Consider the following 24689-nt stretch of genomic DNA (forward strand, 5'->3'; position numbering starts at 1 on the left):
TAGTTACCAATTGTCTTTAATTCATTGAGGAAAGTACTCAGAAGTATCCATTGCAATCACAAGTAAATATAATATCAAACAGGACTGTAAAAGACAGCACTACCATTTTGACACATTGCAAAATCCAATATTGCAGGTTTTTTATTTATTTATTTATTTTTTAGTCATTCCTTTTTTTTTTATTCTTTTTTTTTTTACACACACACAAAATCTTCCTCATGAAAATAACAGTGTAAAATGTAAATTTATAGCCTTAATAGAATCAATGTGAGTCCATCCGTACAGAGGGATTGCACTGAGAATGAGATGGAGCTCTAGGAGGTAGTGTGGGTAAATGATTTAGATAGCGCCGTAGTGAGAGAGAGAGATTAGCCTCCAGGGTGTATAAATGCTAAACAGGCAAATTGACCCAGGATCTCTGCCCTTTTGATCCTCCTTTTGAAATGAAAATGCCTGCAATGAGTTCAGACTGATATTTTTAAGGCTTAAGGCAATCACTAGGCATTTATCTGGCCCAATTACAGGTGAAATTGAGGAGATACTGCTAGTAACATTTTTGAGTTACAAAGGCCAAACAAGGGAATTCGTATAAGAAACAAAACACTAGTAAAAATACTGTAAAGGTTTAAGTCTGTATAACAAGAACTGATCAGTAATATAGCATACAAAACAATGTATTTTTTTTGATTAATCATATAAAACCAGGACAATAGGGAACAGAAATATCAGGAATAACTTGTAATATGAATGATCTGAAAAATGTACAGAGAAAACTAAATCAAAACTTCTATGATGGAACAGAGAAATCATAGTAAATACAATGCATGGCAACCTCAGATTAGACTGTTTTAGATCAGCAACACCAATAAATATCTTACAGTGTTTGACACTATCCATCCATAGCCTTTTAATTTATATATCTGTCCACATGCATTAAAGAAGATATAACCCTTGGTTTTTCTATTTACGTTGGATTAATATTCATTAATTATTATCAAAACTAATATCTTATTGCACAAGCCCATAATTCATAACATACTGTATGTTCAGTGCAACTGTATAAATCCAATTGAATATTTTTTCTATTTTTTTCATCTTACCAGTGGGGCCACAGCTTTGAATTCTTCACACAATTTTTATGTCTTGTGAGAAATCGATGGCGTTGGATTTGTCTGCTGCAAATATTTACATTATGTTTAGAACTATTTATTACAAAATATATACAAAACATGATAACAAAACAAAGAGCGTGTTCTTCTATTTAGCGTGAGGTGATACAGTAGGATACTATAAAAAGCATTGCAAATCTTTGTTTTCCAATTCTCAACCTACAGTACATATGTGTACTATAGTTCTTGAATGCAAAATACTTTTTGGTTTCATAATCTTCCACATACAGTATCAACTCATTGAACAAAAGTCCAGCTTTGAATCTGAAAGTGCCATTTATAGAAAATCTATTGGTATGATCACTGAAAAAATGTAGCGAGTATTATGGAATTTGGCTGTGTATTGAAACGGTGTTAAGAGTTTCAGTAGCATATACAGAATGAATAGATCCGCCTCAACCTGAGAAAGACATCTGGCAGTATTCTTAACAAGTTTCCTCACTATTTTCGTTTATCAGTTTATAATATTAGTAATTGCATTACCTTGATTATGCACCATGAGTTGTTAGGATAATGATGACACACTCAGGATAAGACAAGACATCACAACTGGTGGACATGGAGTTATAGAACCACAACACATAGGTAGTATATAAAGTAGTTCTAATCACTATTATTATTATTAGAATATAACTAATAATCATCTAGCAATAATAATAATAATTATGATAGATCACTAATAATCATTTAGTAATCAAGCAATTAGTAACTCTCCGGCATAACATAATCCACGCAATTAGACTACGGTGTCATGGAGTTTTCACTCAAGTTCACAACAGTTTACAGAAACAGTTTTACAGTCTTACTTATTTCTGAATACATGCTCACTACCTGTTAACTAGTTAACTCCACTACTTACTGCACTGGAAAGATTGTATTTAGTAACTGAGAAAAAACATGACTTATAAATAACGATGCCTTTACGATGACTAAATCAACTAACACTATAAAAGTGACAAGTTAAATCCGTTTGGTGTCTCTTTTTTCAAAAAATAAATCTTATCAAGTCTATAATAGTCACACGATGGGACACTGCCTTTATGAGCTCAACTAACAAAATAATTCCACAAAAACCCATCTCTTTCCAGAGCACTGCAGAGTTACAGCAATGGGGAAGGTAACACTACACACATGGGTGTTTTCGATAATACTACTGCACACTTTCAGTGTCTCTGGTAAAATCCTCTGTTGGAAAAACATCTCAGCTATGTAGCTTGCTACTGTACATTACCACCAGCGAAGGACTGGTTTAGTCCATGCGGTTCTGGCTAACTGCAGTAGTCTGTGCACTCGAGGTACGAGCTGTCCTTTAACCACAGATCTAGGTCAGATTAACCGACCCCATTCCTGAACTGAATTATTAGGTGGGTGAAACAATATCTGAACCTGTATCAGTGGTTAAGGGGCAACTTCTACCTCCTCCAGTAAGGGCAGGATTGTGTGGTGATGTTGGTGTTTGCTGCCCCCCAGGAGTGTGAGCAAGGCAGTGCAGGCGTGGCTCAAGAGGTTTTTAGAGAGGAGGAGGAAGAGGAGGAGGAGGGGGAGGGGAAAGGGTAGTGGAGTGGGCAGGGCTACTCGTCACAGCCCAGCAGCTCCATTCGCAGGGTGATGCGCTCATGCCACGCCCACGGGAGCACGCGGACGAATCGGGAGTAGAAGGCCGGCTCAAACACATTCTTTTTGTGGACGTTGTTGTCACTGTTGCCCGGGAAGATCTGGAAGTTGGGAGCAAAACCCCAAATGCAAGAGACAGATAGCAGTTAGAGATTGAACATCCATTACACAATATTCAGAACAGACCTGAATCTGACATTTTGTCTTTGCTCCAACCGCTTAAATCAACGCGGTAAGTTAATTGATATCCATACATTGTTTTTGTTGTCTAAAAAAGTCTGAAGCATGTAGTGGAAATCAAACCCATCATTCCAATTAGTTGTGGATATAAGCATGGACTGAGTCCCAAAACCATCAATAACTCTCCTTTTCCTTGTACCCTTTCCTTCAAGACTACAAGGAGGTAGAATAACTGGTCATCACTGGTCATCACCATTTCCCTTACACCCATCAAGTCTATTTCATATCAATGGCCATGAGGGAAAGAAGCTACTGGTGAGACAGATTTGCCACTGACCTTGTCTGTTAAGGTGGTTTCATCCTTCACTATGCTCCAGAACTTGCCATCATCGCTATAGGCCACTTTGTAGGCAGAAACAAACTGCACGTTGCCAAAGTCCTTGGCCCCCTGGGTGATGATGCCTGTGATCCTCTTGGGGGACTCCAAGTCAATCTGGTGACAAAAGAAGGATGTGAGCAGGGTTCCAGTTAGAATGATTCTTAGCAGACACATGTATTTAAACCTACTAATGCTTATGAGCGTGCTCTTGTTTGGTAGGATAGCACGCTGCATCCATCCTATGGTGAACACTTCTAAGGTAACAGAAATATCTAAGATTAACCAAGTATCCCTTCAAAACACGTTGTTTGAGTACACCTGAGGGAGAATCTACCAGAACCTTCCACTGACACTGCGTAGAGAAGACCTAGCAGATAGACCACAATGACCTAAAAGGTTTATATAAAGCAAAAGGTGGCTACTTTGAAGAATCTAAAATATAAAACATATTCTGGTTTGTTTAACACTTTTGTTTACTACATAATTCCATATGTGTTCCTTCATAGTTTTGATGTCTTCAATATTAATCTACAATGTAGAAAATAATCAAAATAAAGAAAAACCATTGAATGAGAAGGTGTATCCAAACTTGGATTTTAAATCTTTCATGGTGAGCATTCTTCTGTCATCCACTGTAGAAGTCTGCTTTGGCTTACCAGCCCGTTTGCAATTGAGGAGGTCACCAGTGCTTTTTTTTTCTTTTTAATGATGTTCAAAACTGTTGATTTTGGCAAGCCTATGGTTTTGGTTATGTTTCTGAATGATGAAACCAATATGTACACAAATACCATCAAATAAAAGCTGAGAATCTCTACGTTAACCTCACAGTAAGTGTTCAAAATCCAAACAAAAATGCTTCACTGTCCCATTACTTATGCAGGGCACTGTATTTATTTTTTTGCATTTGCATATCGCCCCTACCTGCAGCCACTCTGAACGGTTGTTGGTGGCAGCTGTCCAGGCGTTGGTCTTGCCCTGCTTGTCCAGGCGGGCATAGTGTGGGTGCCAGGTGAAGGCATCGATGCCCCAGGTGCGGAAGGTGCTGGAAGCTGCCAGCTGGCGGTCCGAGACCAGCCGTGACTTCATGCCCAGGGGCTCGGAGCAACCTGCCGTGTTTGAATAGACTGTGAAGTAAGACGAGATGGATAGAAAGAGAAACAAAGAGAGAGAGAAGTATGATAGACAGGGGACGGACAGGGAAGCGACCCAAAGCCAGCCAGCCAGCCAGTGACACATAGCACACAGACAGCCAGAGATGGCTAGAGCATGGACTGTTGTACAGCCGTGTACAGCCGTGGCTATACAGATGAAGGTACAGAACAGTCATACAGAGTTCGGCCAACTTAGCCACCATATTAGCACCAAACGCTCCATGAGGATAATGTTCTTATTGCTTGGTTATGGAGCTTTTAAAACCAACATGACGCCTGTTGAAATTCTTATTCTCAAGCAGTTTGCCGAACTCTGTGACCCTAATAAGAACATGGAGAGAGAGCCAGGCAGACACAGCAGCCAATGTATGGAAGAGCATGCAGGTTAGTTAGGTCACGTGTCCAGCAGGGTAGGCTGGTGGAGGTAGAAATCAGAGGGCTCATTGTAATGCATGGAATGGAATTAGGAATGGTGTCAATTCCAGTCTATGCATTACAATATACCCTTTCTCCGATTTCTAACACCCCTGGTGTCTAGCCAGTTGGAGAGTTGTACTGTAAAAACATGCAAGTCTACAGTAGTGTCCACATGCGTGTAAGCTGTGAGAGCTTGTTAGCTGGACCACTTGTGTATCAGGAATGTTTTCTGAATGAGGGTTAGGGTGGACATTGTTTGAAGAGCACACATTTAGCAGCCAGTGCTTCTGCAGAATGTTATGTGTGACTTTGATGCATAAGTATGTGGTGACAGACTGACAGACAGACACAGTTCACTGTGAGGATTGGCAGGTGAGGTGCCAGAGCCTTACATATACTGAGTTTGGCAAACTGTCACTATTTTGGCACCACATATCATAACAACAAACATGCAATTGTTTTGGACCTTTTGGTGCCAACATGGCACCCACTACAATTTCAAATATCAGACTCAGTTTGCCAAAACCTTTGCATGTATGACTTTGCTTAAGGCTCCCTGTGAGGAACAAACTGCCCAGCAGAGCTTCTCAGACGGGCATACAAGAGTTCTCACACTGTTAAACACACTCCAATGTTCCATCCAGTTGATCAAAGGAAGAACTCTTTGGGTAGATAATTGTTACAGCAGAGACAACATAAAAGCACCCCAAAATATCTTAGTCTATAATTGGCACGAAAACGATACTCTGATGATGAATATGATCTGCACGGTTTCCGTTTCGGTCCAAGAAATCTGATTAATTTGTGCAATGTCACAAAACTCCATATGGTCTTTATAAATCTGTTTTTTTTTTAGCATTTTATTTTTTGGAATGACTCACAGGTTCAACTGGGAAGTATGTGTAGGAGCATCTGGGCAAATATCAGACAACCTTGTGTTCAGACAAAAACATAACCTTTGTGTAATTATTAGGGCTGTCAAATAATTAAAAAATTTTTATCGAGTTAATGGTTTAATCACTAATTAATCATAATTTCTGTTTTGTCAAATGTAGCCTACATTGGGTTGTAGATGTCATTGAACGAGAGAAAACATCATATGTTTTCATTAGCATCTTCTCAGCCAATAACAATTCAGCCAGGTGTGATAAAAGTCTCTGGCTCTATAACTGGTTAAGTAAAGTTAAATGAAATAAATAAAAAATGTTTTTCACTTGTATCTACTCCCCCATATCAATGTTATTCAACATGACAAGCTACTATATACAATGGGGATGGATGCATGAATCTTCTCAGCTGAGCTACAAAAACAACACAAATTCAAAAGGGAAATACAGCTGTGAGCAGCATTCAAGCCATAAAGCATCATCTTCAACACCAAACTCGGCACAGGTCTTCAAAATGATATCCTTCATCCCCTGCCAACTTTCATGCGAATTTAACAAAGTGACCGGGATTGAGAAGTGAATATGGCTATATGAAATTTTAATTTAGGTTTTTATTATCACCGTTGTTAGAAACAAGTGGCGTTAACATAATGTAGCGAATTTCAAGTAAATTGGACTTGCAGTTCATAAGGAGAGGATTTGTAACGGTTTTTCACAAAATCTAAGATGGCGGAGAATCCATAACGGCGGAAGATATGGGTTCAAGAGGATTTGAATAATAATAATAATAATAATAATAATAATAATAATAATAAAAAAGATATGTGACCGTGTCAGTGCAGGACAGCCTTCACTTTTTAAGCGTTGGTATAAATAAACCGCTGCGCAGAATCACTGATCTACAGATCACCTGCTGCCAGAAATAAATGAAGCTTGCGTTAGTCGAACAGCGCAGCTGTCCGTCAAGTGACAGGACAGCTGGTTTCATACTTATGCAAAGACATGCATCACATGCTCAAGGGACAAGGCTTAAAAGCAGCCAAGTTGTAACACTCAAGCATAGTTAAACAGTGTGACATGATCGCACTGGCGATGAGAGTAATATTTGTTGAACCACCGATTGTTGATCAATATCAAGTCAGTGAGTTTGTGTATTTGTCAGTACAAAAGTGTGTGTGTGTGTGTGTGTGTGTGTGTGTGTGTGTGTTTACCATTTAGCTCACAGCCCACCAGCTCCATGCGTAGGGTGCAGGCTTTGCGACACACCACAGGGATGATGCGGACGAACTGGGCGATGATGGGAGGCTCAAACAGGTTGGTCTTGGTGCCGTCATTGTCAACGTTGCCCACAAACACCTGGTTAAAAAGGAGCAAATGAGAAAAGCATTACATATGTTTTGCCATATACTAGCTACAAGTTTTTAAGAAAACAAATACATTACGGTATATATCAAAAGGACAATTCTGTGTTTTTTTTATGCACAGGCAACTGCCTCCAAAGAGCACCACTCATTATCCTCAATACAAGAGCCAAGCATCTCAAGTTACCCATTCTCCACCAGTATTCCACCAGTAAATCAACCCTTCTCCTATTCATGCGTGGTCTCTTAAAGTGGAATTGTGCCCTGTAATCTAGTGGGGATTTGTTGTTTTCATTATTCAAGACACATTCACAATTTTCTTTTTTTTAAATGAGGCAAGATATCTCACTTTGCAAGGTCCTTCTATTGAACAGTACAAGAGCTAGCGTGTGCTGCTATCTGGGAATCACTAGCATAGTGGAGCAGAGTCAGAGTGCAAAAATTCTTGTCTGATGTATTTTATCACGATATGAGAGTTTTTTATGAAGTAAAGCGTTCGGGTTATTTCGCAACTGCACGCAAAATGATGATAGTTTGAGACGGTATGCATTGTGGATTGACTAGAAATACAAATTGATTTTGGGTAAACATCCCCTTTAATGCTTCCATCTCAAGTTAACCCCGTCTCTATACACAAACAGATGTAATAAACACTTGTCCTAGTCATACGTAGTCTCTCACATTGTCCTTCCTCTGTCCATCCTGTCTGAACATGGTGTAGGTGCGTCCATCCAGGCTGGACGCCACCTTGAAGGCCTTTATGAACTCGGCCGTACCCATGCGGCTGGCCCCCTGCGTCACGATGCCTGTGAAACGCATCTTCCTCTGCATGTTGATCTAAACAACAGTAACACATTGTTACCATCAATACTGCAACATTGACCTTAAAAACGTAACTACACACTAAGGTGAAGTTATTCCCAGTATATAATTCAGTCATTGAACGAGGTACTCGGTCATTATGACATTGCGATGCCCTGACCTCTATCCAGGGGTTCCTGTCGTGTGAGGCAGAAGTCCAGGCGTTAACCAGGCCCTTGTTGTTGAGGCGGGCCAGCTCGGGCCCCCAGCGCTGCAGCCCCAGGATGCCATAGTGCACGGAGGAAGCTGAGATTTGACTCTCAGCGATGCCACCACCCTCCATGCCCAACAGAGAGATACAGCCTGGCGGAGGGAGGAAGGGATAGACGAGTTAACACAACCCACAGGGAGACAGAAGACAGATGACACACAGGCAAACACACACAAAGACTGTGTCTGTGTCATGTCTAGATGTCAAATATCAAACATATATATACTTATGATGTTTTTCTAGTAATAATGATTTTATTTACTGTATATATAATTCATATAGACAGATAAGAGACAGTAGAGAGAATCAGAAATGTAAAATGAGTGGTCAAACTCTCTCTGAAATACCATATGTAGAAACATTGCAAAGCATTCCTAAAATACCATAGAATAATAGGCTTCTACAGTATTACCATAAGGTCCAACCTCTAGATCTAAGCACCTGATCTCTCTTTCAAGGGCACCAATTTATCATCATAATAACCAGGCCCGACTTTGGTCAAGTCCCAAATTAAATTAACTTTAATATATTTCTCAATTGCATTCAGCCTAATGCATTTTATTGCACTTAAAAATATCATATCAGTCTAAAACGGATTCAGCTAAAAGTGTAGTGTATATTCTGACTGAGGTTGGCACTTACGCAGTTGGCAGTGCTTGCCCACGTAAGGGGACGGGCATCGGCAGTTGAAGTCCCCATCTAGGTCCCGGCAGGATCCTCCGTTACTGCAGGGTTGACCGGCACAGTCGTTCACATCTGCAGAGAGGCATTTAACCATTAATCACTCACTGGCATTCAAGAAGTAGAGGAGGAACAAAGCTATTCCATAGCCTAAATGAAGATCAAAACATAAATAAGTCTGACTTAATGGTGTTATCCTCAATTATATTATTAATGTACACTCACTGAACACTTTATTAGGAACACTATACTAATACTGGGTAAGGCCTCCCTTTGCTTTCAAAGCTTCAATTCTTCATGGCATTGATTCCACAAGATGTTGGAAACATTCCTTTGAGATTCACGCATTCCTTTGAGATTCACGCAGATTTTTCAGGTGCGCTTTCAAGCTGTGAATCTCCCGTTCTACCACATCCCAAAGGTGTTCAGATCCAGTGAACACTGAACTCATTGTCATGTTCATGAAACCAGTTTGAGACGACTTTTGCTTTGTAACATGGTGCATTACCATGCTGGAAGTAGGCATTAGAAGATGGGTAAATTATGGCCATGAAGGGATGCACATGGTCAGCAACAATACTCAAATAGGCTGTGGCATTCAAGCGATGTTTGATTGGTATTAACAGGCCCAATGTGTGCCAAGAAAACATTCCCCACACCATTACACCACCTTCACCAAGAGAAGGTGTACAGGTGTTCCTAATAAAGTTCTTATGATTGTATGTGCTTTGTTGTGTGTATTTTGTGTCGTCAAATAATTAAAAAAAATATATCAATATGGTTAAAGTGGATGCTTCTTGAACTCAAGTTCTTAAGAAAAATAACTGGTCGTTGAAGTTCACATCATATTTTTGTAAGTGTTTTGGGTTTTCCAATTTCCACCTCTTTTGCAAATATATTTCCCTTTTCTCTTCCTGTTCTGTTCTTCTGTTATGCATTTGACTGCGCAAATAAATTACAAAACATGAGTGAGCATATGTAGCTGAACAACAGACAGAAGACAGCTTGTCTAAACATCTTGAAGTAGTTTCCCAGACTAGAAAGCACTTTCAACAGATATTCTCTGTAGCTCCTTGAATCTGCCCTAGATGGCGTACTTTCCAACGGTATACATGAGCTGCAAGTCTGTGGTTTAGAGATGAGGCTTAGCAACTGGCAACACCATAAATAGTAATGCATACATCAAGAGAATGGAATGGGAGGAAACAAACACACTTTTTAATCTCTCGCCAACAACTGAAGGCATGACTAAATTTCCTTTGAACATGCCCTACATTGACTGTTTACCATATTTGTGCAGCACATGACCTAAATCTCACTAGTTCTCAGTGATGGATATGATTCTGTGATGCTTAGGTTGTCGCCCTCTTTTCATTTAATTTTCAGGAGTGTAGCACTCAAAGTCCCTTAGATACCCGGACCCAGTTTTACTTGCATTAAAATTAAGCAGTGATTAACGACTGCCCAAGGAGACCCTATATGAAAAGCAAATGAAAGAAAAGTCAACACTCAAATAAATAGTTATGCAATATTGCATTTATTCATGTCTCTATAGCTTTCTTAATGCAAAAAAGATCTAGACTGTGAATGTTAGTTTTCATTCAGCTTTTGAGCCACAGAAATATAATTTTACATGAAAACCTAAGCATGAAAGTGTGACTACAGTCCTTACCGTCCTATGTTACTTATATTTACATTTCAAGTGACTATACCTTCGCCAATGTTTTTTTTCTTAGCAAATTTAATCTAGCATGTCTGGACATTTTATGAGCATTTTGCATCCACTGAATTTCATTTTTCAGAGAAAACTTATGCTGGTGTAATTACAACAATCAGCCACCAGAAAAGTGTTTATTAGGATCTCTTGTTTAAGGTCTCTTGTTTTGTGAATTGATTGTATACAGACATTTTACCATCGGGCGTGAAAGGGTATAAGGTAGAATATGGAGTTAAGTGTGTACAGAAAACACACAGACACACACACAAAAATACACCCTCACACACCCCTATCCATCCAAAATTCACCGACATCAGTAATTCCTGACAGACACCTTGTTTCCTTTAGGGTGTCAGCTGTGGCCCCTCTCTGCAGTAAGAGGATTGGGCACGTTGGAGACCATGCAGTCTGCTAGTGCAGTACTCTACTTGTGTGTGTGTGTGTGTGTGTGTGTGTGTGACAGAGAGAGAGAGATGTTTGGAGGCCAAGGTCCAATTAAAGCAACAGGTCACAGCCAAAGGACAAAGGGTTGTTTTGTCTTGTGTCGTGAGGTAAAACAGCTGATTGTCTTGCTAATACAGCCCAGAGGAAAGAACAGGGCAACAGAATTACTGATGTAGGTCTGTTTGTTTATATAAGTGTGTCTTTGTCTGTTTTTTGTGTGTCTGAGAATATGTGTGTGGGTGTGTGTGTGTGTGTGTGTGTGTGTGTGTGAGGTAGCAGCAAGAGAACAGACTTGAATATGCTCAGTAGGTTGTCAAAAAACAACCATCACCCCAAAACACTACTGTCTATAGTACAATGTACTGTATTTGGGCTAACTGATCCACGTTGTACTGTAGACTATAATTACCATACAAGGTTGAATGAATGCTTTCAAACTTATGCAGATCCATCTGTTTTATACTGTTCAAATATGTAGTTAATATCTTACAGTTACAGTTCCTGCTTGTTACAAGGTACTCTTGGTACATACAATCCCATTCAGTCTGAAGTCTAGCAACCTTGAGCTGACATCTGGAGTGTCTTACAGTGCCAAGTATTCACCCTCCAGGACTTTTTCCACATTTTGTTGTGTTACAACCTGACTTTGAAATAGATTTAGTTTATTTTTGTCACTGATCTACACAAAATACCCCATGTTTTTTTGTTTTTTAAATGTTTAGAAATTAATCAAATTAAAAGCTGAAAAGTCTTGAGTCCATAAGTATTCCACTCCCTGACACTCCTGCAAAAACAGAATAGTAAAAGGGTAATAGTTCATGTGATTTCTGAATGAATATTGTTGTTTTCATAAGGGTCTCTGATTTGCATTGGAATCAATTACACTCTGTCTGGATCAGGTTGTCATTCCAAACTGAGCAAATGGAGAGGAACAAAACTGCCAAAGAGAATTCCTTAAAAAAATCTATTTCACATCCAATTAATTCAACTGATACAGCAAAGAACGTGGCTGGAAATATGTTTATTTGGTTTTACTACAAAGCATTAAGTTTAGTGCAAATCCAGCACATGCAATGCAGTTTCTGCACCATCTCTCGTGTGAAGAATAATGGTAGCTGCATCATGTTATGGGTATGCTTGTCATCGGCAAGGACTGGAGAGTTTGTCAGGATCAAGAGAAAATTATGAAATTTGCTGAGTTGGTAGTGACAGCCTAATCCACACCATGTGTTATTGATTCCTATGCAATTCAGAGACCCTATAAAAACAAAGATATTCATTCCGAAATCAGATTAATATCACTATTATCCTTGCACTCAGATGGACTCAATTCAATTTATTAAGTAACTTGAAGACATTTTTGCTAATGTTAGGAGTCAAAGCAAAGGGGTGAATATTTATTGACTCAAGACATTTCAGATTTTCATTTTTAATTAATTTATAAACATTACAAAAAAATAGTTTTCACTTTGACATTATGGGGTATTTTATGTAGATCAGTGACAATTTTTTAAAATTAAAATCGATTCTAAAGTCTGTGGAAAAAGTCCAGGGCGGTGAATACTTACTGAAGGCACTGTATTTTAATTACAGAGACTGTAAATATGCTACACGTAATGTTTATCACTTTAAAAATTAAATATGAATTTTGGGATCTTAAGTTTCCTTACAACATATGTACATCTAATTCACTTGTTTAGCTTTCAAGTATGGATTTTGACTAACAGTGCATTTGCCCATGATACAGACATGAAGAGGTATACTGAAGCTGCAGCAATTGAGCACACAATTGCGGCTTTGTCTCACTACATGAAGCGAAAACCAATACAGATCTCATGTTGGTTGTTTGAAACATGACCCCAATCAATAAAGAGCAAGGTCAGCTTACATTGCATGTAACTAGTATACAAGCTAGCAGCACCAAGCATCTGAGCATCAGCGAGCATGATTGGGCATACAACAGCCTACAGTAGCTCTAAATAACTCAAACCTGCTTTTGTGTTAAGTCCTGGGCCATTTAGACCGAAATGTTATCTTGTGATCAGCTGATGTCAAACATTGCAATGTTATCTATTGTATGCCCTGTGGTGTATTGTGAGATTGGTGAGCTAAATTGGCAGTAAACTACCACACCATCAGAAAAATCCATGAAACGAGGCACTGCTAAGGCCCTGATGGTAATGCTGCCAGATTTAACCACAGGATGGGTTATAAAAAATGATTTATTTTTTTATTTTATTTTTTTAAAGGCTGCTAAATAAAATACTGAAGTATCAAAAGTTGTAATTTGCTCCGAAAATGCATTTTTGGGACTGACTGATGTCCGTGAGGGACCACTGTAATGTTCCTATAATAGCCCTGCTTCCGGCCTGGCAGACCAGAGACCATGCATGGAGCCCTGCTTTATCTTCTCCTTTTCCTTTACTGTAGGGGAGTGAGAGTTCTGATTAGGTTAGATGAACGCTTTCAAGATTGTAGAGAGAATTGTAGGTGCTCTGGGTAAACCACATTGAAACAGCTAGCTATCTGGTATAAAGGTGAGATGGGGTGTAAAGTGTTGATGCTCACCAGTACAGAAAGCGCATTCCTGTGACTGCTCTATGCCTTTCTAATAGAAATTTGTCTCACAAGATGACCAATAGTGTTCTGACTCCAAGTAAGCCTAACTGGTCTATTCTACTGTACACTAGTCTAATGTAGCCATACCTCCAATTCACATTGTTCTCACGCCTCATTTGGAGGTCTGGAGAATTTTAGATTTGCCGATCTGGCTTGGATTGAACTGGACGGAGTGATGGGAGAATGTGCTTGCAATTTCACTGGATGTAACATTCCAAGAACCCTCCCCCACATGCCCGTAGAATGGTTGCTTGTTGTTGTGTGTGTCATCTTTTCTGACCAGGTAGGATTAGTTGTTGCCTATGCTAGTTTTGCAATATTAATGAAAATAGAATAAAACCTGAAAGAAAATCTGATTTTAAGCGAGGGATTTGATTGGTTTGACGTGTTGCGAGGCGTCACTCATTTCAAAACACATTCCCCCCTTTGTAGCTACTTTCTGCAATGGATGACCTCAGGCTTAGAAAAGGCTGGTCTTAAAGAGGTTAACTGTACACAAACAACAAAAAGAATGTGGTCACGCATCGCACACAGTGAGTCAACAGCATTGGACACAGCTTTCATAGACTCTCTCACTGCAAGTAGAAACACTGGTGTCAGACTTGAGCTGAGACTGTGACATTGTCAGGGCAGACTTAATTCACTTTTCCGCCTCCACTTCCATTTTCCCCCAGCAACAGGGCCGATGACGTCATGGGTGTGCTGTGCCGTGGACCACTTTCTGTTGGCTGGATGAGCATGAGAGAGCCCAGTTTGTTTGTTTGTTTGTGTGTGTGTGTGTGTGTGTGTGTGTGTGTGTGTGTGTGTGTGCCCAGTTGGGTGCGTGTGAATAGTGAGTGTGTACTGTATGTGTGTCCATGCCAAGCGAGCGTGTGTGTGGGCTTGTGCTAGTGTGTGTGAGTGAATGTGTGTGTGGGTGAGGATGTCAACCTGTTTAACAGCAGGGAAGATTTAGCTACTACTGTACGACTCCAATTTGCCGGCTTTCAAAGAGTCACCTTCACTGTGGCAAATACGAAAGTTACGTTCGGTTAAGAGGCAAAGACATAGCCTGGTCCACAAGCTGCATATACTTATGCAGTCAAATGAATTATCTACACTATCCTCTTAAATACATTATTTAATTAGCCTCAACGCCATCTCTTAATCCCTTCTTTTCTGGGTGACAGTGGGGTCTTACTGCGGAAGCTAAGTAATGTTTTGTGGCTCACACAGAAAAAGTTGGCCGTGAACTTTCATAAAGTTAAATAAGCATCTTAGGCGTAAGTATGGGCATGAACATTTCAAGTAAAAATAGCCAGTAAATCATATAATACCATAACTGGTATTAAAAAAAACACAGCCTTGACCTTTTTTAAGCCAAATAAGGTTTTTAAGCATATGTCATGGACATTTCCATGTCAAAATAGCCATACATTATATACAGTAATAGAAGAACTGTCTTAGAAAGTGAGATTGCACCACACAAACTGCCTAATGAACCACATTATGCCCAATGTCTGATCACAGTTTTAGTGTGGGAGGGCAAACTGATAGTCGCTATTGCTTACATTATCTGACTTTGTTTCTGGTTGCGCTTGCTTTTGCTGGGATGACTTGGCAGTTAAAAGGAGACGGATAGTGCTGACCACAGCAATTGTGTGTGTGTGTGTGTGTGTTTCCCTCTTCCCCCACAGGCAGTGTCAGCCAGTAGAAGCTCTCAACACAGCGCAAAGAACGCCTGTGTCCAAACAGAGAGGCTACAGTATAAATTCACCACCTGAAGAAGACTGTCGTAACACACTGTTTTTTTGTTGGTTTCTTTTACACTTTTTTTGCCATTTCTGCTCTGTCAACGTCAGAATATACACTTCAGAATGAGTAAACATTGTGTCATCTAAAACGTATACAAGTTATTTTATGTATTTTTGGCTGCACCATTTTGCCCTGGTTCTACTGAACAGCACATACAGTCACCATCTGTCTCTACGTACAGGCCTAGAGGCTGTTGAGGGGCAGAGCACATGCTCCGGAGTTCTTGTGCTGCCAATTGGGAGCTGAGCCTTGCCATATCCCATGAGGGCAACAGCTGCCTGTGTTGAACTACTGCTAACTACTGAGCCTCAACAACAACTGTCTCTGCATCGTGTCATAAAGGGTCTGTTCACATGTGTGCATTGTATATATTACATGAAACAAGATATCAGTTTAGATAATTATCACTCTGCCAGGATAACACCATAACAACATTCATTTCAATGCTCATGCAAAGAGAGTCTCTCTAGAGTTATTCCATCTTCATCTTAAATAGGCAACTTCTAGATGATGTCTTACTGTTCTGGCAGTGGATTCCATCAAAGCCCTCCTGGCACTTGCAGACATACTCGCTGAAGACGTCCCCTCGTCGGGATTGGCCAGTGACCTCACAGACGGCATCGTTCTTGCAGGGATTGGGGTGGCAAGGGCCTGCAGGAGGAAACAGAACACAAGTTTCAGATCAATCCATTCATCGATTCATCAATCTATCAGCATATATTTGAGTCTCTGCTCTGCTTAAGAATATGGTTAGATACTGAAGGCCCCCATAAGGCGGTCACCTTATGTCCTCCTTACCAGTCTCAGTGTCGTTGCAGGTGTCTCCAGTGTAGCCGTCGGGGCAGATACAGATGAAAGGAGCTCCTGCCCCAGTCACACAGGTCCCCCCGTTACTGCAGACATTCACATCACAGTAGTCACCTGATGGGGGAGAGATGGTGGTGATTGACTATTCAATAGGGACAGATGAACATCAGCAGATCTACATGTTGACTTAAACAGATGCAAAATGTTTCCAACTTGCATCGAGAAAACTATTCACTGGGATTTATGTGTAAAAAAAAAAAAAGAAAAGTCATTGAGGTAATCCATTCACAACCCACCACAGTGCTGGTGCAATGATGAACATATGCACATTGAGTACTCAGTCAGCTTTATATCGTGACGTTTTCTAGCTCACATTTCCTACGCCAGTCCTAATATCTTAACTTCACAAAATATGAAAAGATACACGTATACAATATGAATGATGTATAGCTTATCACACTGCATGTCCATACTCCTAATTACACATTCATAAATGCAAAACATGGCCAGTTGTTCCCTGGCGGTAGAGAGAACGATGAGCTGAATGACAGCTCGGCATTTCTTGTCAATGGTTACACAGCGTGATGGGAGTAAACATTACATACAAAACTGACTGTGCACTCCTATTAGTCCTGGGGATGGGATGGGACTGTCATGAGTGGTCGGCTGCCTGCACTGCTCAGTGACTGCTGACACAGCCATTGCTACACACAGATGCTGGATGCTTCCACTAGCACCGCTGTGAGCAGACAGCTTGTCAAGCTTTAGGCATGTTCACATGGGAATACAAAATGTCAGTAGCGGAAAAAAATAAAGCTGGGAGGGTTTTTTTGTGTTCTAAAAATGTTGGGATTGTAGATTAGACATACTGGGTCTACAATTTGGGTCTACAATAAAAACATCCTTTTTGAAGGAACGTTGACACTTGGATGAATTGTGAATTGTCACTGGAGAAAAGGAAGCATTGTGGGGGATTTATGATTTAAAAGTATCTTGTGGTTGTAGATTAGATTTGTGAAAAGTGCAAGGTCTACAATTTGGCACGTATCCTTTTAAAGGAAGTGGGAGAACTAGCCTAGATCATGTGAACAGAAGTCTCCACCTTGCACTTTTGCTTGCCAACACTTATCATTTGGATAATTGTCAGGGAAGTGGGGGTTAAACCCACTTTCTAATTTAAGGTTTAAAACACTAAACTGAAAATAGTCCCAGTCAGACACAGTTTGACCTCCTTGAGGGGGCCTAGCGGAGTCGAAGGAGTGGATAAAGAGTGTTTGGAAAGTGTTTGGAAAGCTACTGTAAAGGCAGGCCGTCATTTTGCTGAGGTTATAATTCCCAGAGGGGCCTAGAGCCTGGTTTCCCACAAGGCCACGGTGAAAATGGCACGATGGTGAGAGACTCCAAACTTCGCCCCTCTCTTTCTCACTCATCAAAACATTTCGGAAGAACTACACACTCTGGGCAAGGTTTATTCAAGGTGAATACCTATCATCCTATTTTAGGAAAAGGCTAAATGTGCTTGCATCATGCTGTTTTACAGTACTGCTAAAAGTGATGACTTTTCTCCTCTAGCTAACCCAAGACCCTTTGGGCTTCCCAACATTGGACTTTATCTTTCTGAAGGGACGTTTCAGTGTACCAATAACTTTGTTTGTGCAATGCATCGACATACGTCAGGAACCAGGAACCAGATGTAGATGTTTGCATGATAGAGGTGTCTGTCTGTAGAAAACCCTTCTTTCTGAAGTTCTCAAAAGCAGGCTCTATTATTTCCAGACATGACACAGCCTTGGCTGGCACCACCACCGACACAACTCCTTATCTAAATGTTTCTGCTCTTGTTTATCTTCAGGAAGGAATGCGACCTTGTGTGGGCAGGAAGCTCATTAAGGAAAACCTTGGGAGTGTGAAGCACAAGTCAACCCATGCTGATTTCAACCTGATTGGAAGTTGAACTGTACATGAAACATGCTTGCTTGCTCAAAGGCCTGGTGTAAGACAGGGGTTGTAGAGCCCTGATTTAAACCATCAGTGTTCATGTTTAGCCACATTTTCATAGTTTGTATGAGTTGAAGTGCAATTCAGTCAAGGGGTAGGCTTAGGTTTCTGTGAGGAAATGAAATTGCTGACATGTCAAGGTGGCCAGCTTGGAAACTAGTCTGACCTCCACGACTCCCCAGAGATCCCCTAAATAAGCACTATGGCTGTTCATGAGGAAATGATAATTCCTTCTTCCCCTTTATGAATTAAGGTCAGCGTGATAACATTTTGCCACACATGCACATTTCCGAGATAACCTGTGGCTTTCATTGTAGGCAGAATAGGGCAGGGCGGTGTACCGTTATTTTTGTTATACCGGTATTGATCCAGCTGTGATATGCATATATATATATGATATGATATAGTAGACTATTTTCCATTCCATTCCCAATGCTACCTATTTTATAACCTAAAATCCTGAATCTTGGTGAAAATGTCACTTAATTCTGTAATTAACAGTGTGTGTTGTTATAGCATAAGAAGAAGAAGAACCCTTCTTGAACCGTTTTATGTTCCATGTTGAACCCTTTTGGGTTCCATGTGGGGTTCCTTAAAGGGTTGTCCCCCAGAGACAGCTGAAGAACCCATATATTCTGTACAACTTGTATAATAAATGAATTCAATTTCAACAATTCCATTATTGATTTGGTCATTCTGTCACCGATTTGGTAACAGAATGGCCAGTTTTAATCTCTTATTCATTCATAAACTAAATCGATTAGTAAAAACACTACACTAAGTATTTGGTAGGTCTACCTCTACATCTTACTTTTGTTAACTTTCATTAGGAGTGGGGATAATGAGGCAGATACATTAAAAAAAAGAATCACCCAGACTGGGAAATGATTATTAAACTTACAGAAGCTAAAAACTAAATATAAGTGTTGATATTAGTTGACTCAGGTCTATACTTGAACATTAATGAGGTTCAATGTTTTTCTAAACACCTTTAAATACTTTTTCTGGTAGATGTTTTCTTAGATGCTTTTCCATGTTTGACCAGAAATCAAATCCTTTGCTTATCCCTATTTTTATGATGGAAGATTTCCCCAAAATATAGATTCTTAGCTTTCATTTTACACCCAATTTGATATGCTCTGATGACTTTCATATTTTGATCCTCATGGGTCCTTTTACATGGAACTGCATTTACAAAGAATTACATCCAATACCATCATACCGCCAAACATGCCCAGCCCTAAGACAGAGTTTCACTTTCCATTGTTTGAAAAATGAAAGTGAAATGGTGAATGAATTTCTTTGACTTGCTCCTCCTGAATTGCTCCTAGTGTCCTCAACCATTCTCACTATGCTCATTTAGTGCAGAGGGTGAATAAAGTCGCCCATATTGTTAACATTCTAGAGTGTAACTTAATTCACAAAAAATGCATACATTCAGATAATTTTGTAGCCAATCAAAGTATTGTTGCTAGGTAAATACCACACAAAACACGTGGCACTCTAGGTGGTGAGTGTTTCGGGAATTCTTTAGCAGTTAGTGAGTTACAAAGGAAGAAAGAAAGCACACTACATTGCTTGAGGAACTGAAGTCGTCAATGATATCATTGTCACTATTGAATGGATACGGAGGAAAAACAGGCCAGGGTGGAGTTCGGAAGGCTTTCTGATGACTCATTGGCAGTAGGGCATGTTGGATCAGCTGAACTGTTTTATTGGCCTCTCTCTCAACAGCTGAAATGTTGAGTCAAGTGCTGAGTAGAGAGAAGTCTCTGGAGAGACTCTAGAGACCCCTTTTTATCGCTGCCGTCGATTATATTTCTCTCACTGAAAGAGAATATAAAAAGCTCTTTACATTATTGGCAAAACAGTTCCAAGTGTACAGCAACTGAATAAATGTGCCTCAATAGATATTGTTGACCTCTTTTAAAAAAAAGAGTTGTAACAAGTTGGTGTATTAAAAGGTGCGTCATCACTCATACTAATCCTACCGAAGGGGAGGGGACATTGAGCTCTGTGGGTTGGCAGCACCACAGGGCATTGTTTTTTTATGAACTGATGAGTAATAGCCCAGGCCTTTCCCATGATGTCCCAGGACTCGCATCCAAATAACAGACACAAAAAAAAACACCACTGCAGAGCCACACACTCACTTTTGCACAGACTAAGATTGGATTGGAGTTCACGATTGGGCTCAGCTCAGAGTATAAGGGCAGAAAGAAATCACAAATCACATGGGTGCATTGCAAAAATACAGATGGCAAGTAGATCTACGTGCAGATTATCAGATCATTAAAATGCCTGGATAAGTGTTTAATATCTCAGGAACCACATCAACATGATGTATCAACCCTATAATCTCACACATCTGATCTAAAATATACATGGTGACTCTACAGCTAGGGGCTGGGTTTGGCATATGAGGTAATGACCATGTAACAAACTACAACTCCAGGAGTCAGTTGTTCCATATTAATCTGCTGAGAGGATCAGGCAGGGCTTGGGTCAACAGACACCTGGTGATAGTATTAGAGGGCAGGGTGGACAACTAAAACAACACACTACAGGCCTAGACAGCAGCACTGTAAAAAAAAACCTTGGTAGCTGTTTACATGTGTGTGCAGAAAGTCATGTTCCCTACATGCTCCCTGGAGTGGACCATTTGAGGGCACTTGGAGTCCAGGGGAGAGGGGGTGGAGTCCAGGGGAGAGGGGAAAGAGGGCAGCTACATTGCTGCAACAGTACAAGTGAGCTTGATTTGCTTTGGATGAAACTAGCCCTGACATAAGTAGTGTAATAATCAAACTGATGTTCAAAAATAACTTCTGGGGCTAGTGTTTCATTCTGGCAGTGTATGCTCAATGACAAAATTTGCCCCTAGTGCATTAGTAAGCGCTGTATGTTATGCAACCAAAGGCAAAATCGTTCCTTTTAAAACATGCTTTCAGAGGACACTTGAGTTATCAAGCATGACATGGAGTTAATCAGGGGTATACACAAAATAATACCCTGAGACAGTAAGAGGGCTTGAACGAGTTAGCTTTTTTTTAAGGCAACTATGAAAATAGTTTCAAATGAGCTTACAAAGCCAAAGGTGCATTGACTTTGTGAGAGCTCACAATTCCTGGTATATTATGTCGGCAACATGTGTATGTACTGTACATGTGACTGCCTGTATTTGTTCGTGTGTGTTCATGTCTGTGTGTATTCATTTCTGTGTGTGTTTGTGAGTGTGTATTCCTCTATTATGCATCCCAGGGCCTGCACATTAGCCGCTCTCTCATGCTCACACCACTTACCATACTGGTGTGCTGGAGCATATAGCCTGGCTGGCGTGGGAACTCAGTGTTCCATCTGAGAGCTCAGGAAGAGCTTGACGTCATGGAGTCAAACATCCTCTCATCAAAACTGCTTAAAGGCACTGAGGCATAATACCATAACACCACAGGCAGGGCCTGAGGGAGACCTGTAAGGCAGAAGTAGGCCAGTCCAATGATCCACCATTGGCGCCAAATAGAACCCATGGGAAAATCACACTTTGGATGTGTGACAAAGGGTCCAATTCATCCTTGTATGTATGTATGTATGTATGTATGGGCAGGTCTGGCCCAGGTCACCAACCTGAGTATTTACAGTAAGCCTGGGAAGGCTACAATGGCAGGTGAGATTACACTAATCTGCACAGGCACTACTCCAGTGCAGCAGTCCCATCTGCTATCCCAAAAAAACCTACTACTTCTAAAAATATGCCAACATGTACTATACCAAGACAACAAGCATTCTGCTGAGGTAAGTCACGTAGGCTAGCCTACAGCTTGCATAAAAGAAAAACTTATGAGAAAAACTAAATGTTGCCTACTGGAAATGAATACAATTTCCCTCATGTTACATTTCAGGTGCTGCATAACACAATGACTAATCAGCATCCTGAAAGAAAAAAAACAATAGCCTACTGCTCGAAGATTCTAATCAAGTGACTTGCTTCAATTTGTGGCACAAAGGTATGGTGTGAGTTAAGATTGAATGAAGTTTGGATGTATTGTATAAGATCATGAGATAGTGTTTAAAATATTAAACACAGCAGATTGGAAAGTGGAATGAGAGACACTGATCGAGAGGCTCAAATTAGAAGACTCCATATTTGCAATGAAACATTGATTAGGAGCTATTCAAAATTCATATGAAAAAAGCGTCCCCTCTAACAGTTGACATTAAAAGTTAGATCATCAGGACAAAACAAGATATCCCCTAAAGGAAGGACCCTACCGACAAATGGCAAGGGCCAGGAGGAAACTTTTTGAATGGTTCATGGGACACACAGACAATTGAGTTAAGCAATTGGCTCTGTGTGCAGCTATATTTGGCCCTGATTGTCTGTTGTGAGAAAAATAAGCCTCAGCATGACAAAACACATCTTTGCGCTTCCCTCACCTCGATACTAAACTCATCTCAGCCTGAGCCTTCACAGTTAAAAGCCACCCCCAACAGAAAAAGAGAGGAAAAAAAACATAATTTCAGCTCTTTCCTCCAGTCTTATAAACATTTTGTATGACACAGCTAGACTTTTGGATGCAGGCCAAAAGAATGGACCTTTCCTTCCATCTCATCTCTCCCTGCTGTAGATGGTGGTAATATGAAAGGGTTCAGTGAGTAAAGTATAGGGACTCATAGCTTGAGTGGTCATTAGTGGCAGGAAGTACCAAGACTTCACTGAATTCTGTTGCATGGCTTTTTGTGCATGTATGCCACATCCGGAGAAGTGACTCAATGTTTTGGTCAATGTAGTCTCACTAAATCAGACTCTCCATTTGAGATTCTGAGTTCCGAGATTATGGTCATTTCAGCCACACCTCTGTACCGCAGGCGGCTAGTCCTATGCCCTGTGGGGCCAAACAGTAAGACTTTTACTTAGTCTATGATAACTGTGTATGTAGCATTAAAACAAAAACAAAAAGGAGAACTGGGCAAAACATACAGTGTGTATTTTTAAGGTTGAAAGTATGTTGTTATTTTTCTGGGCAAAAGACGCATTTGTTTCAATTCTTCCAAGCCAAAACCAACCAACATCTGTCCCTGTGAGTCATATTCTGTGGTTGAATACAGATCCCATATTTGCAGAACCTTTGAATCTCTGTCGTTAAAGTAATCTGCATGTTATGGTATTTTCAATGGTATACATTTTCTACTAATCACGTTACTTAAGGTTTCTTAGCAAGCCTTGCTTGAACTCAAAACATTTGAGGATGAGGAAGGCAAAAATCAGGGCATGTCCTCTATTCATCCACATGTCCTGGATGTAAACAAAGCAAAGTGCCTATGGCACGAAGCTGTGTCTTAATGGACTCTGTGTTGGGTGCCTTGCCAGGCAGCACTTTGAACAAGATTGCCCTTAGGTGTCAGTTCTTTCATTAGGGTTTTAAAAACATATCTATATTCTAAAAAATATAAATATGTTGTTAGGTATGAAGATTATGTAGCTACCTTTTAAAAAAAATTATCTTGAGTAATGACGTTTCAGTATTGCTTTTTCGATTAGCCTTCCCTATACCATCGTGTAAGAAAATAAACTTCGCCTCTTCAACCATCAATAATAATTGAATTCATTATTTATTGTTACAAATATAACATGCCTTAGTATTAGAAAACGGAATAATTGTGTGTGCAAAGTGTTCCCATGCGGCACTCTTGTTCCCACGTCTCATTGAAGAAGCTCAATTCACAACACTGAAATGCGCGCTGTGTTGTTATTACTTGGTAATTAATTGGTAGTGCCACTTCTGTCTGCTTTGGATTTTTTTTTAAACATAAACCAACACAATAAATATATTTAGAAATATATTTGTCTACACAAGTAGTGTAATAATCAAACTGCAGCAAAAATAATTACTTTCTAAATAGACAAAAACTCGCATGTCACTACCAACGCCCGAAATCAATGTTCAACAAGACATGGCGTGCGCGGCGCTTATATGAAGTGTAAAAACTAAAATAACTTACCGTTCACGGTGGAAATAACACCAAACAGAAAACAAGTTGCAAATACTGGCATGGATAGTTGGAAGTTACTTGGGGTCTTCATTGTGGCCTCTTTCACGCTTTCTATAAACTCTTGGGTGCTAACGTACTACTCCTCGGTCAAAAACACAGCTCTGTATGGTGTTGTTGCTTTGGTTGCTGAGATTGAAAGATAGGAGGCGTCGGAGCGGTAGCACGTGTATCTCAGCTTTCATCCAATTACATTCTGTCTTATAATTGTAAACCCTCCCTGGAGGAGTGGTTTGAAAAAAAGGGATAAAGTAAATATAGCACCGTGAAAAGGCGTGAGATGCAATTGTCAGGGAGAAATAATTCAGTATATTTAAAGTGATGTTGTCTTATTAATGATGCAACATCCACGAC

At 40.1% G+C, this 24689-nt stretch overlaps 1 protein-coding gene across 1 annotated transcript; it reads right to left on the minus strand.

The window, feature by feature from the left end:
- Nucleotides 1-24426, minus strand: mfge8b (milk fat globule EGF and factor V/VIII domain containing b). Its single transcript, XM_083667031.1, has 10 exons — nt 24288-24426; nt 16284-16406; nt 16005-16136; nt 8873-8986; nt 8141-8322; nt 7840-7995; nt 7009-7153; nt 4264-4448; nt 3301-3456; nt 1-2884 (listed from the first exon to the last, which is right to left on the minus strand). Exons 1-10 carry the CDS (start codon nt 24367-24369, stop codon nt 2741-2743), a joined length of 1419 nt encoding a protein of 472 aa, XP_083523157.1. The 5' UTR covers nt 24370-24426; the 3' UTR covers nt 1-2740.
- Between the last annotated feature and the right edge of the window lie 263 nt (nt 24427-24689).

Source organism: Argentina silus (assembly GCF_951799395.1).
Source record: "Argentina silus genome assembly, chromosome: 3".
Taxonomy (NCBI): domain Eukaryota; kingdom Metazoa; phylum Chordata; class Actinopteri; order Argentiniformes; family Argentinidae; genus Argentina; species Argentina silus.

What these genes read in the sequence shown, in the direction of transcription:
- mfge8b (XM_083667031.1), bottom strand. Translation starts at nt 24,369, where the DNA reads ATGAAGACCCCAAGTAACTTCCAACTATCCATGCCAGTATTTGCAACT. An exon ending in CTGCAACGACACTGAGACTG is followed by an intron (nt 16,137 to 16,283) that starts GTAAGGAGGACA and finishes TTCCTCCTGCAG; the next exon opens with GCCCTTGCCACCCCAATCCC. An exon ending in GGGCAAGCACTGCCAACTGC is followed by an intron (nt 8,323 to 8,872) that starts GTAAGTGCCAAC and finishes TCCCTCCGCCAG; the next exon opens with GCTGTATCTCTCTGTTGGGC.